This window comes from Perognathus longimembris, chromosome 24 (genome assembly GCF_023159225.1).
Source record: "Perognathus longimembris pacificus isolate PPM17 chromosome 24, ASM2315922v1, whole genome shotgun sequence".
NCBI classification, from domain to species: Eukaryota; Metazoa; Chordata; class Mammalia; order Rodentia; family Heteromyidae; genus Perognathus; species Perognathus longimembris.
Genome location: NC_063184.1, coordinates 13,521,600 through 13,541,463, shown reverse-complemented (window position 1 = coordinate 13,541,463; position 19,864 = coordinate 13,521,600). Strand labels below are relative to the sequence as shown.

Sequence of the window (19,864 nt, the reverse complement as noted above, 5' to 3'; positions counted from 1 at the left end):
AGAGCAATATATTAGCAAGGAAAAGAGCATAAAGCTGGTAACAGAAGTTCTTCAATTCATTTCAGTGGGAGAGAATTGTGAACTAAAATTCAACTGTGAGCTGATATTACAGCCTTTAAATACACAAGTGACCGTGTAAAAATAAAGCAATATGGATTTGAATAAAATAAACAAGCTGTTATACTATGTGTACCCTTAATAATGTAAGCCACCTGGAGCACAATGGAGTCTGGTTCGTGACAATATTATTTAATATAATGGCCAAAGTCTAAAACATTAATGAGTTGTATTATCTTTTTCTTTATTATATACCAAGTAACACAGGTAATGGGGAATGGTAACTCTGAGAGTCTGGCTTCATCTACTCAAGTCTGAGTACATTACTGGTTTAATCAGAGTTCCAGAATATAATGAGTGAATCAAGGCCTTCCACACATGTGCATATGTGTGTGCACACACACAGACCCAGGCAGATATGCACACACTTGTGTACACACACAGGCTTCTCAAATTTCTCAGAGCAGCTTGCTGTCCTCCCTCTGCCCCCCAACTCAGCCTCTATGACTCTGAAAAAAGTCTGGATTGGAAGACAAACATGAAATATGGGAATTGCTGAAGTGTTAGGTTAGAGAGAGCTTAGTAGATAATTTAAAACATACGAAGACCAAGTTAAATACTGTCCCCTCAAACATAACATGTTAGCCAGGAATAATTCCTTCCCAGGAAGACACGGCTTGAGTTTGGTAAATTTTAGCAAAGCATCATGAAACAGCAATGACAGGAAAAAAAAGAAGAAACCAAAAAGAATGCACGAAACATCACCACCATCATTATCAACAACAACGAAAGCAAAAGGAAACTAGGAAATGTAAGCTGCCATCTTCCATGTTGTTGTTTTTTTTCAAGAAGTCATAAAGAAGCCTACATATTGAGGCTTAAAGTTGTGAGGTCAGAAGTACAACCAAATCAGACTAAAGCAGGAGGGACTGGTTCCAGACTGTCCTTGTGATACACTCACTATGTCTCATTATCGGTACTGCCAAAGACAAAGGCTCACTCATCACTTTTCCAATTTCTTTTTCTTCTTTCTGCCATCACACATTCTCTTTTTCTTTTTGTCATTTATCTTCCCTCTCACTTATGACTTTCAGTTCACTGTGACATTATTCATTTTATTGTAGCTCTCGGGGGTGGGGCTGGGGGGTTGTGTTTGTGTCCTGGGGCTTGAACTCAGGGCCTGGATGCTGCCCCTGAGCTTTGCTGTTCAAGGATAGTGGTCTACTACTTTGAGCCATAACTCTACTTCCTGACTGTTGACTAGTGGTTAATTGGAGATAAGAGTCTTAGGGACTTTCCTGCCTAGGCTGGCTTTGAACCATGATCCTCAGATCTCAGCCTCCTGAGTAGTCAGGGTTATAGGAGCAAACTACTTGTGCCCAGCAAGAATTTTATTTCCGCTGAATCAATGGATTCTCAGCAACGTCCTTTCTATTCATACTTTACCTTTTTCTTTTAAAAAGAAAAAACAAACCTTTACCATGAATGGTATAATTTTCTTCTTTCTAATATTCTTCTACCATTTCTTTTCTGGCCTAGGGACCACTTTTTTTCTACCAGTTTATGTGGACACTCTCCTATCTTTTCCTTCTTACTAAGTTTGTGCCACTCTGGTGGCTGGATCACACTTTCCAGTCTGCTTCACATGCTCTTAAGCATCCATTCTAACTCCCTCTAAGCCATCTTCATTCAGCTTTAGGAAGATGACCAGAATCACTCACTGAATAATAAGTTACTTCCATTTTTTAAACTTGTTTTTATTTATCATCAGTGTATTAAAAAAGTCCTATTAATCTGGAAGCCCTTACGAAGGAATGTATGACCTAGAAGTAAAATTGAATTTCTTATTATGTAAGGAAGAGTCCTATGACAGAATGCTGCAAATAAGATGATGTGGGACTAAGAGGATGACTATGGTAGAAGTAAATTGTTCGCAGCTATGACAATAGAACCATAAAACCTGCTGAAATTGTTCTTTAGGAAGGGGGAGATGGGAAGCTGGAAGAGTAATAGACGGGATGAGATTAGAATACATTGTAAACACATGTGGAAATGAAGCAATTAAATATCCCCATAACTAATGTAAGTAATATATACATATATGTGTGTGTGTGTGTGTAAGAGAGAGAGAGAGAACAATGTTTAACTTTTGCAAAGAAAAAAACCCAACATGTCTCATTGACATAAACATTTGCACCCAAGAAACAAGTGATCACTACAATTCTGTCTAAATCTTACCAAAAAACCCACAAAACTTCAAAGGATGTCCAAACCCTCAACTCAAATATTTATGACGATTTTGGAAGTTAGCTGTGCAGAAATCTGACTGTATCTTCCCAGAGGGATCATAATATAAATATGGTTTATTTTCCCAACCCAATCCACAAGATGCTAATCCTAATAGCACTAGAAATATCCTTTTGGTTCTGTAGAAACAAACCACGATTGGTAGGAGTGTTGGAATGAAATGCTCTCTCACAATCCTGGCCAGCAAGGAGCGGGAGGATGCAGAATGGTGTAGGTAAATCAGCTCACAGAGGCAGGGCTGGCAAGGGGAGAGTGGTACACTACACTTGGGTTTGAGGACTGAGGGAGAATGTTTTTTGGAAATAGTCTTGTATAGAGGACAAACTCTCTTCCTTCCTCTCCTTTCATGAGCTTTAAAAGGACGCAATAGAAGAGAAGGAGCAAGTTTTACAATATCCATGCCCTTCCCTAGGGCTAGCAACACATGCAAAAGCTCAAGGTTTGGATGAACAGGATCAGCAGTAAAGTGTAGGAAATCCTGCAACCGAAATGTTAAAAAAAAAAAAAAGAATAATGAAGTTTGTGTGTATACGCGTGCTAGGAGCAGGGCTTGAACTCAGGGCCTGGGGGCTGTCCCTTAAGTTTAGCTCAAGGCCAGTGCTCTTCCAGTTGAGTCTCACCTCTGCTCCCAGCTCTTGGCTGGTTAATTGGAGAGTATTAAGCACTGGTGTGCCTAGGCTGGATCTGAAGCTCTCTGCTCAGATTGCAGCCGCCTCACTAGCTAGGATGACAGACTTGGGACACCAACTCTGGAAATAATCAAGTTTTTGCTTTAAGAAATATACAATCTAGACTTCTAAAAATGATACTTTTTAAGGGAAAAAAATTGATACTGCTTTAAGTCACACACAAAAAGAAAGACAAGGAAAAAAAAGGAGATGATATCTCAAATTACAAGCTTATAAACTCCCAGGACAATAAGCCCATTCTATAGGACTAATCATTTGTAGTGGTCAAATAACATTACATGGATGTTTTAAGAGAAATGTAATTGCATAAAAGAATTAGGTTCACAGCAAAGTGTTAATGAGAGATCTATAGTTTTATCATAAAAAGTAACTGTACCGGAAATATCAACAATCACATCTATTATGTGTGGCATTATCTATTATGTGTGGCATTTCTCTCTCTCTCTCTCTCTCTCCCTCTCTCCCTCCTCTCTCCCCTCTCTCTCTCTCCCCCCTCTCTCTCCTCTCTCTCCCTCTTCCTCTTTTTCTCCTACTCTCTTTGCCAGTCTTGGGGCTTGAACTCAGGGCCTGAGCTCTGTCCCTGGATTCTTTTTGCTCAAAGCTAGCACTCTACCACTTGAGCCACAGTGTCACTTCTAGCTTTTTATGTATATGTAGTGCTGAGAATCGAACCCAGGACTTCATGCATGCTAGGCAAGCACTCTACTACTAGGCCACATTCCTAGCCCTGTATGCAAGGCATTTCTAAATGTTCATATTTTTTGATAGAATTTGTTCTTGCATATAAAAATCTTGTTTCGGGTCTATTTTTTTTCTTTTGCAGGAGAAATTTTCCAACTACAAATGAGTTGGTAAAGTGAAGTATGTATTGGTGAATGTGAAACATACAGATGGATAGGAGTGCACCTAGAAAATAATTTGCACAAATCTTAGAGCAAAGATATCAATTACTGAATACTAAATGAAAAGCACTAGAACTATTTTAATACATGAAACTAAAATTTTTGTTGACAAGCATGATAGGGATGCAGGCATATAAAGACTTAGCTTCTTACACTGGTTCATTATCTTTTGTCTGTGTAGTAACTGTGGCTGGCATTTAAGATTTGTTATTACTGTACTTCACTTTTTTTTTTTTTTTTTTTGGTGAGGGGGGCAGTCCTGGGGCTTGAACTCAGGGCCTGGGCACTGTCTCTGAGCTTCTTTTGCTCAAGGCCAGCACTCTACCACTTGAGCCACAATGTCACTTCTGGCTTTTTCTGTTTATGTGGTGCTGAGGAATTGAGCTCAGGGCTTCATGCATGCTGGCCAAGCACTCTACCACTAAGCCACATTCCCAGCCCTGTACTTCACTTTTTGCAGCTATGTTGTTTAACATCTCCTTTCCTAATGTGCTTTTCAAAGTTGTATCTGGGGCAGGGAATATGGCCTAGTGGTAAAGTGCTCATCTCGTATATGTGAAGCCCTCAGCACCACATATATAGAAAAAGCTGGAAGTGGCGCTGTGGCTCAAGTGGCAGAGTGCTAACCTTGAGCAAAAAGAAGCCAGGATCAGTGCTCAGGCTCTGAGTTCAAGCCCCAGGACTGACAACAAAATAAAAAACCAAACAAAGTTGTATCTGTTTTTCTTGCCTTTAAAAGTAGTTCTACAAAGGGGTTTCATTTCAACAGGCCAGTTTCTGAGTGCAGCACATGTTGATCAATATCACCCCTCCCATCCTTCTCCTCCATCTCTCCCAACCTTATTTCTCCCCTTAAGCCACCTGGTTCCATTTTCACATATGTACATGGAATAGCATGGCTCTATTCGTCCCTCATTCCTCATACGGACTTTATATCCTATTTTCCAGGTCTTTACAAACCCATCTGTACGTTACACTCTTTCTTTTGGCTCATAGGAGGCTTGTACAACCCTACTCCAGTATACTGTTACAACACAGCTCCTATGTATCCAAGATGTACAAGAGCTTCTGATGCAGAAGCCAAGTGCCAGGGGTCTGCAGCCAGATATGACTCTCAAGAATGAAGGAAGAGCGATTAATTCTCACATATTATACTGTATATAATAAACATATATGTACAGACAGATGATAGACAGGTATGAGGATTAAATACAACACATGATGAAAAGCACCTTTAATTTTATCTTTGTTTCATAAAAAACACAGCTACTTAAATTTAGGGAATATGCTATAACTTTCTTCTGTGGGATTTTTTTTTCTTCAGTCCTGGGGCTTGAACTCAAGGCCTGGCTACTCTCCCTGAGCTCCTTTTGCCCAAGGCTAGTACTCTTAACACTTGAGCCACAACTCCACTTCTGCCTTTTTCTGAGTAGTTTGTTGGAGATAAGAGTCTGATGGACTTTCTTTTCTGGGCTGGCTTCGAACTGAACTGCAATCCTCAGATCTCAGCCTTTTGAGTAGCTAGGATTATAGGCATGAGCCATCAGTGGCTGGATTTTCTGTGGGATTTTTTTCCTTCTAATAACAACTTTGAACCAACTTGGAGTATAAAATGTGTTGCCAATAATGAATGTATTTTCATATATCCATACAAATTAATTAGGTTGGGTTCTGGTGGCTTGTGGCTATTTAAACTATGCTGGAGGCTCAGATCTGATGATCACAGTTCAAAGCCAACCAAGGCATAAAAGTCATTAAGACTCTACTTCCAATAAACTAGCAAAGAAAAGCTGGATTGGAGTCATGGCTCAGGTGGTACATTACCAGCCTGGGCAAGAAAGCCAAGTATAAGTGTAAGACCCTCAGTTGGAGACCTGCTACCCTCCAGATCAATTAACTAATTTAAAGTCAAATCTTTTCCTCATGAGTTTAATAAGAAAGGGACTTTCCCACTAAAGTATGTTGTTTTTTTCTTTCTTAGCTATTTTTGTAAACCAAGATCACAAAAACTACAAATAATGGTTCATATGGGGATTGTCACACAGTAGGTAGTCCATGCTTTTGACTGCAAAGCAACCATGAAAATAGCAATCTAGGGCAGAAGCAGCAAGCAGTACACTGTGTGTGTGGGGGGGAGGGGAGATGGAAGGAGCTCAATACACAATCATGATTTACAGGCATAACAGTGCTTAAGGTCAATATTGGTAAGTACATTGCTTTCTCCATAGCATCTGACAGGCGATAATTGGTACTGCTGCTGAGTCTGTGGCATTTCACGTGCTATATCTGAAACTCTAATTTTTGTGTGTGCTGGGGTTTGAACTCAAGGCTTCATACCTGCTAGGCACCTGCAACCACATCCGCCTTATTTTTGAGATAGAGTCTTGCTTTAGGGCTAGGCCAGCTGGGGACGCTATCCTCCTATTTATGCTTCCTATCATAGCTGGGGCGAAAATGCCACTATGCACAGCTTTTTCTATTGAGGTGGGGGGTCTTAAGAATCTTCCCCCCCCCCCCACCCCAGCTGACCTTGAACTGTGATCTTCCCAATCTCAGTCTCTCAAACAGTGAAGCTTACAAGTGTGAGTCACTTTTCCTGGCTTCACTTTTTTTTGTTTGTACTGCCATCTTTTAGGCATGGTCTTCTGCTCTCTCAAACTTGCTCCATATTGTTCTTCAATATGATTTATGGCTCAAAAGATTTTCTGTTGACTGCATTCATGCCGAGCTGTAAATCATGTCTGCAACAGTTGGTTTATATTGAAAAACGGAGAACAAAGTCTATGGCTGTCCACACCGAATCAAAAGAAGCTAGTAGGATCCCAGTCTAAATAATCAAAGGCTACAAGGATTTACAACAACATGATTAGTACATGATTAATCAGCACCTAACGCAAACCAGCTCATACCCAATGTGAACCAAGTCATTCTGTCTCACATTAAAGTCCTGTGGCACTGACTCAGATCAGTTAAAGGGTTTTGCATTATAGGGGGGTGCACTGTTAAACTTGCCATCTGGCCCCAACAGCTGATAGGGCTCCTGCAGCCCTAGAGAGGCCTAGAGGGGCCCCAGGACTTTCCTCCTGGGACATATTTGGTGTCATGATTACTAGCTCAGAACTACAAACACTACAGAAAAACCTCTACATGGGGGGGGGGGGAATCTTACACAGTGAATTTGTTAGAAAAGAGTTCACTTACCTGAGGACCTGGTTGACCCTGTAATGAAAAAAAAAACAATTATAAAATTGTTACCCACAGTGATAATGAAAACTTAAACTACTTCAGAAAAATCTGTACAAACTCATTCTGAAGATAACAATATTCAACTATGGATAACTTAGCTTTACTTGGTGGCTTGAGACACCATACTGTACCTTAGGGGTGACATTGACCAGGGTGAATTGTGCTCATAAATGGGCATGTTGATTTGAAACTCCTTTGTACAATTAAAGATAATTTTTAAAATGTAAGAAATTAGAAAAATGTTACACTGCATCTTAGTATCTTTACCCTAAGCTATTAATCTAAAATCTTGATATGATGGCTTGTTGAATACAATTCCAAAATGACTCAAAGGTTGTAGCATCCTCTAAATTTTAACTAGGAAAAGAGAATGTAGAAAGAGTAAGATGCTTCACATTGTTCAAATCCATGGTTTAATCACATCATTTTAATCAACAGATAACTGGAAAAAAAGAGGCAAGTATTTCAGTTTTACAGCTCTTTGAATTTCTCCTTGTTTTAGTAATTTTTACAGTTAACTTTCAGTGAACATCTTTACACTGCACAACCAAACCCAGGGGCATATAAAAGAATGTAAGATCTCATTGCCTCACAAAGTACATTCTAACTCTTCTGTGGAGTTAGTCAGTAGATTATGGCAAATAACCTCATTCTGAATGTCTCTTCCTTATTGTCTAAGCTGATAAAGATTTCAAAGGTTTAGTGGTATAGTGCTAGCCTAGCACTCAAGAGGCCCAGGTTCCTCAGCTCCACATAAACAGAAAAAGCTGGAAGTGGCGCTGTGGCTCAGGAGGCAGAGTGCTAGCCTTGAGCAAAAAGAAAGCCAGGGACAGTGTTCAGGACCAGAGTTCAAGCCCAAGACTGGCAAAAACAAACAAACAACAACCAAGAAAATACCCATAATTGTAAATGCTTCTAGATAAAAGGGGAAAGAAACAGTTGCCTGTGAAAATAAGTATTGATTAGATATCCCCTTCTTAATTCCTTCAATTAGATTTTTGAGTCAGCTGAGATAAGAAAATTCAGGGGACTTAAGGAATCATGGAAACAATGAATAATCTTACTATAGCAGCTGACACACAACTCTGCCTCTATCCAGGCTGGGGATTACTCTAGGAACTTGTTCTCTTGTCAATGAGGAGAGCAGGTGATTTTCAAGGACATTCTCTGAACATGTGGCGGGCTACGTTGTAGCTAGTCAAGCCAAGCAGGGGAAGCAAACCTACTTACTCCTTCCACTCTTGTCCACTTTGTAGTGGAGATTGAGGGAGCATTTTGCAAATGGGGAAACTGAGGTTCAAAGAAATAAGCGAACGGGTCTTGCTACCTATAGATGGTGAGGAAAAACCAACCACAGAATTTAATCTCAAGTCTGATGGCAAAGTACATGCAGTTTGCAGCAGGCCATTCTGTCTTCCTCTCGGTTTCAGCTCGTAGAGGTGTGCATGCCTGCTGGGCCACACAGGTGGTGAGGACTACTTAGGGGAGGAAGCACCTGAGCTTCCTAGCCACGCTCAGCCTGTCACAATGAGCATCGCCCCTCCACAGGCCACCCCAAGGCCACTGGATGTCCCACACAGGTCCCTGTACAAAACCCAGAATGACAAAGCTTTTTGAGGTAGCAGAAAGCCTTGGAAGATGAAAAACACATTTTCTGTAGAGAATCTCCACGGACATGTAAATGGAAGCTTCCAGGGCCATGAGCTGAATAAAATCAAATGCCAACTCAGAAGAATAAATGTGAATCTTTTGCAAAGTCTCAGAATATATTACACATCTTTAATATGGGTTATATGAAAAATTAAAATGGAGAACTCTTCAGGCTCAGAACGAATCTCTTCAGAAGAACCCACTTGCCGTAGTTGGCTGAGATTTTTCTGGTTCTTGTGGCCATTCTACAATTGAGAGACATTTCTTGTTTATACTGTAAATGGGGCATTTCTATATCATACTAAGTAAATGATTTAGCACAATGTATACATTAGTGATTATATACAAATAATACACTGTGCTGTGAATCTCATGTTCGCGAAAGTAAGAACAAATACTAGCAATAAAAGTTTGGACAGTTGACTTCTCAATAGGCATTTGAAAGTCTACAATAAGCACAGTAATGCATGATGTGAACTTCAGGTCTATGATGTGTGTGTGTGTATGTGTGTGTCTGTGTGTGTGCGCATGCATCTACACTGGACTACAGTGTGCATGAAAGACAAGAGTAGGTGGATGGTAGACTTCCCAGGAAATCAAAGCAGACCCATTTGTAACTCTGTCTGAAGACATAGGGTACCCTTGCAAATCTAACATAGGAGGCAGGGACAGTATGTGCCAAGTCCTCTTACTTGATATATGTTGTGGGAATCTATCCACTAGTAAACGCCTACAACATTTGTAAGTATGCAATATGGTAGCTTCCATCTCCTGGTCATAATGGAGCCATCTGGCCCAGAGGAAAGTGAATCTTCGCTGTGACAATGCTCTTTCTTCATAGGAACACAGGGCAGGAAGAGAGCTGGCCAGAGTCACCAGGAAGAGCATCTCAGAAACTGCTTGATGACTGACACCCTTGGGTGATAAAGACTTAGTACAGGCTAAAGGACAAATGAAGTATTTCAGAACGTCCTTATGCTGCTTCAGTGTTTCACTGGGAAACAAAACATTTGCATTCATCACTGGCTATTTTTCAAGTCTATTCTAATTTTGGAGAGTGAATGTTATTAATAATTAACTTGAGAAAGTTAACTTTCTTCAGTTTTCTAAAACACATCTCAAATGACTATATATAAATTCTGCTTAACCTTCACAAAACATAATTTAAGTTGATTTTTAAAAATAGAATCACTGAAAAGGCCCCCTTTTTTCCTCCCCCTCTTAGCAAATCACCCAAAGGTTTCTATAAATAAAAATGTGAATCAAGTACAATCAAGGCCATGCCAAGGGAAACAGTCAAATCATAAAAAGACCAAAGCCAGGGAGGCACAGGCAGCTGTGGAAAAGGCGGAGGGCTCTGGGCTCTTGATTCACGGTCCTTCGGGACACAAGGCATGCCCAGGGCTGTGCAGGCACCAGTGGGAAGGAAGCAAACGAGGCACTGAACTGCAAAGCCATAATCAGAACAGTGTGGTAGAAAAGTATCAGCTAACAGCTGATCCTCGACAGGAAGACTTCTAAGGAGGTTAGATGTTTGGCCAGCCATGGAGTATGATAAACGAGGAGAGCAATCACTGGAGGATGTGCTGTTACTTTAAGCAATTAAAGAGCAATAGCTACCATTCTTTGTTGGGCTGTTATCACAATTACGGTTGCCAGAATGGGCTCGCACTCTGTCCTAAATCGACAAAGTCATTTGGATTTCTCACTGAGGCAATTAGTTTCACTACACGATACTTTTCCTGAATGGTGATAAATCTATGTCACTGCTCTTCGATGGGCGGCGGCTTTCTTTCTCTTTCTTCAAATAAAGACACAAGCGCTATAATTTTAAGACACAGTGCTATCGATGAGGAAAACAGACTCAAAGATCTTTAACTAGGATCCATTTTCAATCAAAACCCCATTCATCTACAAAAACCAAGGGGGAATATTAGAATTGCTCCTGTAACTCGGAAAGGTGTTATGTCTGCTTCAAGATAATTAGAAGGAAATTTCAACAAGAGCTCAGAAAGTTGGGTGGGTTAACACAGTCATAATATTTTGTGTGTGTGTGTGCATGCGCGGGAGAATAGAAGCAGGCAAGTTAAGGGGATGGGTGGGGTTGAGAGAGATAAGGGAGAATGATGGAAGGGATGAAACAGATCAAGATGCACTGTATTCACAAACTATCACCTTGAATTGAAACTCTTCTGTACAACTGCTTAAGGGTCATAAAAATAATTAAAAAAAACCTCAAACTTACCAATAAAATACTCAAGCTGAGTGTTGATTACTAATGCCTGTAATCCTAACTACTCAAGAGGCTGAGATCTGAGCATCATGGTTTGAAGTCAGCCCTGGAAGAAAAGTCCCGTGAGACTCTTATCTCCAGTGAATCACTCAAAAAGCATAAGTGGTGCTGTGGCTCAAGTGGTAGAGCACCAACCTTGAGCACAAAGAAGCACAGGGACAGCACCCAGGCCCTGAGTTAGAGCCCCAGAACTGGCAAAACAAAACTCAATCGATGCTCATCTCTTTTGTTTTAACCTAGTCGAGTTTAAATAGATTCTTCTGAATTGAAAGAAAATTCTATGCTTTAGATTTTAGAAACCTTACTGTCTAAAAAGAAATCACTTAGATAATGAGTATAATAACTTTATTCTTTCTTTAAAATTCTCCAATTCACATACTTGGGTGGGAAGCTTGCTTCCTTAGCAGGTAAAAGAACATTTGTAGTGGAAGTCCAGATGGAGCTGTAGGACCAGAAACCATCAGCAAAGGCCCCCAGACTGGCAGGAGGATTGTCCTGAGAGCAGGAGATCTGGTTCTAGAGGGCCATTGGTAGGACCCCTTAGCCTTCCCAAAGCCACCAGCCCTGAGAGTACCAGCACGTGGAGCAGGGGCACTGTGCCCACACAACACCAGCAAGCACGAGCCTGGCCTACCCTCCCTGCATTGGGAATCTGACCACATTCTAACCTCTGATATTGCAGGGCTCAAACTATAAAGTGCTTCCAAAAGCATCCCTGAACTGCCATGAACTGAAACTATTCCGATGGGCTGACAGGGACATAGTTACAGAACCACTGCAAGAATTACTATTAGTTGGGAAGTGGTTTATTTCGAAAATGTCAGTTCAAAATGAAATAATTCTACAAAAGGTTATTTTGGCTTTTCTTCACTGCAGAATAAACACTTCCAAGTCAAAAGTAAGTCCACCATAAAGCCAGAACTCAAGTATTCACAGACTGCAAAGGTTCCAATCCAAATCCCCACCGACGCAAAAGAGGATCACAGGAACCATTCCCCACTTAAAAGAAGTCATATACAATTAATCTGAAAGGTCTGTAAATTATTTTGCATATGATCCTCTATGGAAACAGTATGGAAACTTCAAGAGGGTCAATGCCAACAATTCATTCAATTCAAACATAGACCAATGTATCCTACATTTTAGAGTCAACGATTTGCAAATGATCCAACAGAGAGGGAAACAACAGAAGAAACTAAGTATTATAAATTATAGGCTTTAATATTAAAATGGGTTTGCAAAGTCTGAACAATTCTGAATGCCTAGCAACTGTTCATATTTCTAAGGACTCTTATACTAGACTGAAACAAACATTATTCATAATTTATAATACCTGTTATGTTTCCCTACAGGATAGTTGTTTAATAATTATTAACTTAGCTGCAGCTTCATACTACTACTTAGGTAATAATAAAAGTCAAGTTTTCTTGTAAAAAAAAAACAACCTTAATTCTCAGTGTGTGTGTGTGCACATGTGTATGTATATGTGTGTGTGTGTGTGTGTGTGTGTGCGCGCGCATGTGCGCGCGCTGGTCCAGGGCCTGAACTCTCAGAGCCTAGGCATTGTTCCTGTGGTTTTTTTTTTTTTGCTTGAGTCTCCTAGACTTTCTTGCCCAGATTAGCTTCAAACCACCAACCTCAAATCTCAACCTCCTAAGTAGTTAGGACTGCATGCATGCACCACTACTGGTGGTAGAAAACTTTTAAGTAGGCTCTCACTTAAGTTGCTAATTTTTCTCCGTATTTCATTCATTTACTCAAAAATTTCAGTCAGTGACTTTGAACTCCCATTTTCTACCTTCTTTGAATTCATAGTGGTTTAAACTATTCAAAGGAAGACGGCAAAATTCTTAAAATATATTCTCCAAATTTCAGTATGTGAGGGTACACTTCAATGCATTTACCTTTATGTACGTCCCACCATCGCTTTTGGAAGTGGTCTTGGAGCACAAAAGGAGGCAGAGAGGTGTGATGTCAAACACCCAAGGTAAGAGGTTACAGCACGCCATACACTGGGGACTGCTATTAGGCCCAGAATTTGTATGCCATTTTGTAAGTCTAGGTATTTAAGTTGGAACACAGCTCTGTTATTTCATGCAGTCATATAAAGAACTTAGAGTTTGATTATAAATGTGTAGCATACTTGTCTAAAACATAGTAACCTTTTTCACCACTCCATACAACCAGGATTGCTACCAGGGGTGAATGAATGATGAGTCTAACAGATACACATTGAAGAGGATAAAACAACCATGAAACATCTGGGATGACAGACACCTGCTCAGCTTTTTTTTTTTTGAAAGCATATGCCTTATGATACAAAGACATTTTTAAAAAATTGCGATAACAATTTTCATTACATTGTATATGTAGAATTATTTGGTTTCAGCTATATTTAATAACATCCTTTAAAGGGTGCTATTTTGATTGCTCCGGGTAAATGCTGAAAAGTAATTTACAAACATCTCTCAGCATGATTAAATGTATACACACTCGAAATTTCACTAAAAAAAAATAATGTGCTCAAAGATGGGCATCATAGTGCTGTACAGCTGTCCTGGATGTTCTACATTAAATGCATGCTAGCAGATTCCCGACCACCAGGGAACCCATAATTCATAATGTATGAGTCACATAAAGCCTATTGCTCCAGCAAGGCAGAACCTAAAAATGAAAATCCACTTTAAAATCGGGGAGGAAAGGAGCTTTCAAGACCCACATGCTTGGAGTTGTATCATTATGGTGGCTATTCACTATAACGAGTCACCAAGAGCTTCCCCAATGTCATCTCTCTTTGTTACAATAACCCTGAACATCGGGAATTATCTCTCCCATCTCATAGCTGGAGGAATGAAGTTTCAAAAAGGTTAATGTTCCCTTACTGGAAGCTGGAATAAGAACCTGGAACACTGGTACCTTTGGTGCTTTCACTTGCATTATGCTGATGGCTCAAACTACAGACTTGGCTGAGATGATCCAGGGAAAGTAAGGACTATGATTCTGTATCCTCTTTTTAATTAGATAAATGCTACAGCTGCTTTAGTTAGCCTTGAAAACACTTTAATACCTCTCTCTCAAAATGTCAACATCCCTGGCCATAAAGGAAATCCAAAACAATTATGAGATTCCATCTCACTCCAGTTAAATGGGCCAGCATTGAGAATTCAAGTGGGGATAAAGGAATCCTGTTGCAATGTTGGTGGGAATGGAAACTAGTACAACAATTCTGGAAGGTAGTGTGGAGATTTCCTCAAAAAACATAGAACTTCCCTATGTTCTGGCCACGGGCACCTACCTACAAGTCAGGATAAGGTAAAGACACTTGCGCATCCATGCTCATTGCTGTACTTTTCACAATAGCCAGGTTATGGAAACAGCTAGGTGCCTTATAATAGATGAGTCCCAAAACTATGATACCTACATACAATGGAATTGTTTCTTACTAATCCATTAGATACAGTATGTCATTAGCAGAAAAATAGACTTAAAACAAATCTTGTTATGTGAAGTAAGCCAAGCTCACAAAGACAAATGACTCACATTTTCTCTCACGTGGAAGCTAGGTCTAAGACTTAACTGAACATGATAACTTATACAGGGCTCCATTCATTTATATACAAACAGACTAGAGGAGGATACATTAAGAAAGAAACCCAAAGGGGTTACTCCTCTGAACATCTAAAATACTACTGACCAAAACAAACTCTAGGAAATGAAATTTTTTTGTTTAGGACGAGGTAACAAACAGTACAAGAAATGTATCCAATGCCTAACGTATGAAACTGTAAGTAACCTCTCTGTACATCAGTTTGATCATAAAAATTTGAAAAAAAATATTTACCAAGTAAAAATAGGTTTTATAAGCTAGATAGAAAATTCTTACAGTTGAGAGTGCTAGCCAGCTACTGGTTGACATTATCTTGGGTTTTCATCTGCATCTATTCTCAATATACAGGAGATATCAGTTTGGTAACCTGGGTATGTTTTGCATCTCCAGTAAAATGGAAGTAAAGCCTTTTCATTTTCTACTAAAAGCATGAAACATTTAAAAAAAATTTTTGTTTTTATTGTAGGTGTTTTGTTCTCATTCTTTTTTTCCTTTTGGGTGCAAAAGGGGGTACAGGAATAGCAGGAGGAAGAGTGAACAAATGCAGTCGTGGTATTTGATACATACTAGGTAAAAAATGAACTACGGGACTTATGGGCAGAGATGAGTGGGGGGAATGGAAGGAGGCAAAGGAAGGAATGACACTAAGAATTGTAACCCATTTGTGCAGTTCCTTAATAATAACAATTTTTAAAAAAAGAATGTAAGTGAAGAAAATAAAACCTTTCTCTGTCCCTCCTCCACCCTTCTCTCCTTCTTCCCTCCCCTTCTCTCTCTGCCCCTCTTCTACCCTTCTTTTCTTCTTCCCCCACCTCTCTCTGAGATCCACAGACAGATTCTCTAGAAAATCATTTACCCCAGGCTAAGAAGCCTGAGTAGAAACACGTAAATGTTTCAGGGAAAGGAGAGAAAATGGATCCCAGACAGAAAACGAGGGAAGGCCAGAACTTAAAAACATATGAAGTCACAGAAATCAAGAAAAGAATTTTTCAAGAGAGAAGGTGAATTCAATCAGAACTGCAAAGATTCCCATTGCATTTTGCGACTCAGATGCTGCAATTTCTTACTGTAATTGCTCGTGTGATGAAGTGAGGAAATGGAGACAGGTCTGAGCTCCAGAGAACACAGGGTATGGGCTACCTGGCATATGCTGAAGTCCCGAGTTTTGGAAAAGAGGGCTGGGAGCAGGCAGCAACATACAGAACCAGAAAGTGGAGTGAGTGCATGTGTACCAACCATTAGTCCAGCCTCATGCGGATGGTTTTAGTTACTAGCAAGAAAGAAATAGAGTAGTTGCTGAAAAGGAACCCAGAGTTGAGCACATGTGTTTTTGTGGCAAAGTTCTTAAAAATGTTGACAAATTGCATTGATCAAGACATAAAGTCCTTTGTACAATGACTTAAAAGATAATAAAGGTACTTTTTAAATCTTCACAAACTGTTGGGAGACTTAAATTGGGAGGAAAGAAAGGACTTGCAGAGGAAAATCACCATAGAACGGAACACATAAAGAAGTAGAGACAGAGTAAAGACTGGGAAGGGCATCATGCTTTCTAAGAAAAGCAGAGTGAAGACAGATTCTGATAAATTTGGATAGACACAGTGGAAACAGAAATGTTTCATGCTCTAAGCTTTGAGGCAGAAGTCTGTTGGTGGAGGTGGGAAGGTGAGTTCTCTTCCATTTATTTCCTCATTCACCTGATATATGTTAAGCAGCTACACTGGGCCAGGATTCAACAGCATTAACAGAGTAAATAAAGCTCAGGCCCTGCTATTTTTCTTGCGGGTGAGGCAGGCATTTTGAGACCATTTATAATGAATACGGCAGATGGTGATAGAAAGAAGGCTAGGGAATGGCTTGGTGGGAGGGTGGCTATGAAGATTCTTAGGGGGAAGTGTTCCTTTCAGCGGAAGTTCCTCTTGGGGGGAGTACTCAGTAGAGGGTGGGTGGTGAGGAGACAGGGAATGGAAAGAACATGGCTCTCATCTATCTCAATCTTACCTGGCCCCTCAATTTTTCTAGTTTATTTTCATGTATGTACACTGAGTATCATGAATGGATTTGCCCATCATTCCTCTGGTTGCCCCATCCCTTTAACTCTCACCCCCTCTCAGATAAGGTATGTTTTAGCTTCTTGGTATTCATTTTGTTAAACTGTCTATTCACTGTTCAAATGAGTTAATATTATGGAAATCACCCCTGTGCATAATGCCATACTTGAGTCAGTTTGATCATAGAGCAGTATTTGTAATTGTATGTCAGTTGTTGGTAGTAGAAGGCTCACCATACACATTTTTAAAAGTATATATCCTTATGCTAAGTGCTGGTGGCTCACGCCTGTAAGCCTAGCTACCCAGAAGACTGAGATCTGAGAGTTGTAGTTTGAAGCCAGCTCAGGTAGGACAGTTTGTAAGACTCTTATCTCCAATTAAACACCAAAAAGCCAGAAATAGAGCTATGGTTAAGTGGTAGAGCACTAGTCTTGAGCACAAAAGCTCAGGGACAGTGCCCAGGACCTGAGTGCAGGCCTCAGGACTAACACACTGATAAACACACACACATACACACACAATCCATCCATCCATGCTTATATAAATTTTTGTTCAAGCAACATTTTTAAGTACCTATGACACATCAGGCACTGGAGGAACAAGAAAAAGTCAATCCTGGGCTCTTTCAAATGGCAACTGGCAATTTACTGTCGCCTACAACACAGAGAAGTCAAGACCTTTTCTTTAGATCCTTTCATTCCCATCCGTTCCAAGCACTGGAGACCCACAGGACAGAGGATCAAATTGTAAAAACTAGCTAGTCCTCTCAGTTAAGAAGAAATAGATTAAACTGAAAAACCAACCCTTCCTATTTTAACAGAAAACATTATATCATCAGCTGCCTGGAGTCAGATACTGTAAATGTTCTCACTGAGAGCATCCTGAATACATGTCTTTGCTTCTGCCATAGAAACGTTTCTCCTGGAGACAGGGAATGTAGCTTAGCATTTTGTCTTTGAGCTGCTGGATAAATTACCTCTATTGATGAGGCTCTGCAGGTTCTTTGTGAATGTTTCTAAATAACTGCTGAGGGATAAAAGCAAGTGTTCTGTGAGTTGTAGCCACAGCAGGCTCCTAGTCTACTGCAGGGAGAATTAGCAGCTGCAGAGCTGCAGGAACGCCCCGTGTCCCGCCTGGTGCATGACTGGCTGGCTTTCTCTGCAATGCCTAAGAGAAAGGAAGTAGGCTAAGCAAACGGAGACACTTGGACACATAATTGGTGTGCAAAATAAAGTAAATGAGGCTAGCCCACTGGGTCCTTCTTAAAGGAAAGGCTGTACAAGCCTTTGGAAATAAAGTCTGCTAATGCACTCCTTTCAGAGCTTTTTGATAAACGCAGACATTACTCTTGAGAAAGTTTCAGTCCAGTTCACACGCGGCGCATGGGCCCATGTGCATAAAGAACACAGCGACGCATGAAGCATGCATGAACTAGGACACGAGAGCTGTGGAGCATAACTCCTAGGCACCAAGGCTGCCAAGGGACCTGGTTTCTGCCATTAAGCAGGGGAAGAATTTCTACACTGATGTCAGAGGGCAGGTGTAGCCCAGATCTGGCTTCTTCAGCTCTTGGGTGTGCACCCCAGGGACCCATCTGCAGAGCAGAGGAATCCGGTCTTCTTGTTTGTACAGTCGTGATGCAAGCGCAGGCACAGATAGGGAAAAGTCCCAGCTGCAGACAGAGGTCAAGCAATGAACCAAACTATGATGCAGACTTGCAAAGTTTTTAAGGAAACAATAAATTCAGAGCTATCCCCGCCCCCTTTTCCCCCTAGATAATGGCCATTTTTACCTGCTTATCTGCTGGTCAAGATATAGATTTCTCAGTTCTTCTCACTATCCTCCCTCTCCCCCATAATGAACACAGAGTAAGGTAAAGTGTAATGAGAAGTATGTTGTAAGTCATGTGTTCCTCTCATTTTAGTTAAAAAAAATTTTTCTACAACAATATCCTTCACAATACATATGTATCATCCAATCTTATGTCATTATGTACATTTTGACCCTTACACTTTTACAAACAACCTCATTGAAATGATGTTTGACTATAAAATAATAAAAAGTTATGAAGTAATAGCAACTTATTCAAATATTTTAACTAAATTCAATAAACTGCCAAACTTTCAACTCCATTGCTATTTAAATTAAGTAAAACTAGCAATAATTTTGAGGCTTCACTTAGGTAATTAATGAACAATGAAGTAATTAAAGAGTAACATTACTTGAGAAGTGGGTAATAAATTCCCTTCAAAGTAGCTTTTAGTCCTTAATGATACATGTAAAAAAAAACCCAAAATATAATATTTTAGGGATAACTGATTCTTCAAAAACATCTTTTCTTACAAGCTCTCATCTCTCCTCTGAAACTGAAGCCCCCAATGCAGGAATGGATTCATATTCCAATCCATCCCGAAGGTCACTCAAGGGAAAATCAAGTAGTGCTTGCACCATGACAAGGGAAACCCAAAAAGCTACGATGACATCACTTTTGCAAAATTTAATTGGCTAAAGTTCAGGAAGAATGGAATCTTTGTAACTAACACATGCGGCATAGAGAGGACACACTGAATGTTTGAAGACATGCCTTTAGAAATGAATTCCCACACCACGGACTGCATGTGTCATCAGTCATTGAGCCTGTCTGCGTCACTACACAAAGTGGACTTAACCACTCAGGCTCCAAGCTACTCAAGTTATTTCATTTTAGTGTTGTATGTTCTCAGAGATTTCCCACTGTGTGAAAATAAAACGTTAGGAAGAGATGCTTTTAGAAAACATCCTTTATTCTAGCTACTCGGGATGCTGAGAACCTGAGAATTTTGGTTTGAAGCCAGCCTGGGCAGGAAAGTTCATGAGACTCTCATCTCCAATAAACTACTTAGAATAGGCTGGAAGTGGTGCTGTGGCTCAAGTGGTAGAGCTCCAGCCTTGAGAAAAGAAGCTCAGGGTCAGTGCCCAGGCCCAGAGTTCAATCCTAAGGATTGGCATAAGCAAGCAAGCAAGTAAGTAATATATATGAATATGTGTGTGTGTGTGTGTCTGTGTGTGTGTGTGTGTGTGTG

General features: G+C 40.2%; 1 protein-coding gene across 1 annotated transcript in view; it reads right to left on the bottom strand.

The window, feature by feature from the left end:
* The window catches only part of Col25a1 (collagen type XXV alpha 1 chain), a 400,930-nt gene that overhangs the window by 145,959 nt on the left and 235,107 nt on the right, over positions 1-19,864 (bottom strand). The window contains exon 5 of the mRNA XM_048333577.1: positions 7,157-7,174. Within this exon, the coding sequence (XP_048189534.1) occupies positions 7,157-7,174 (18 nt within the window). The remainder of the gene's footprint in view (positions 1-7,156; positions 7,175-19,864) is intronic.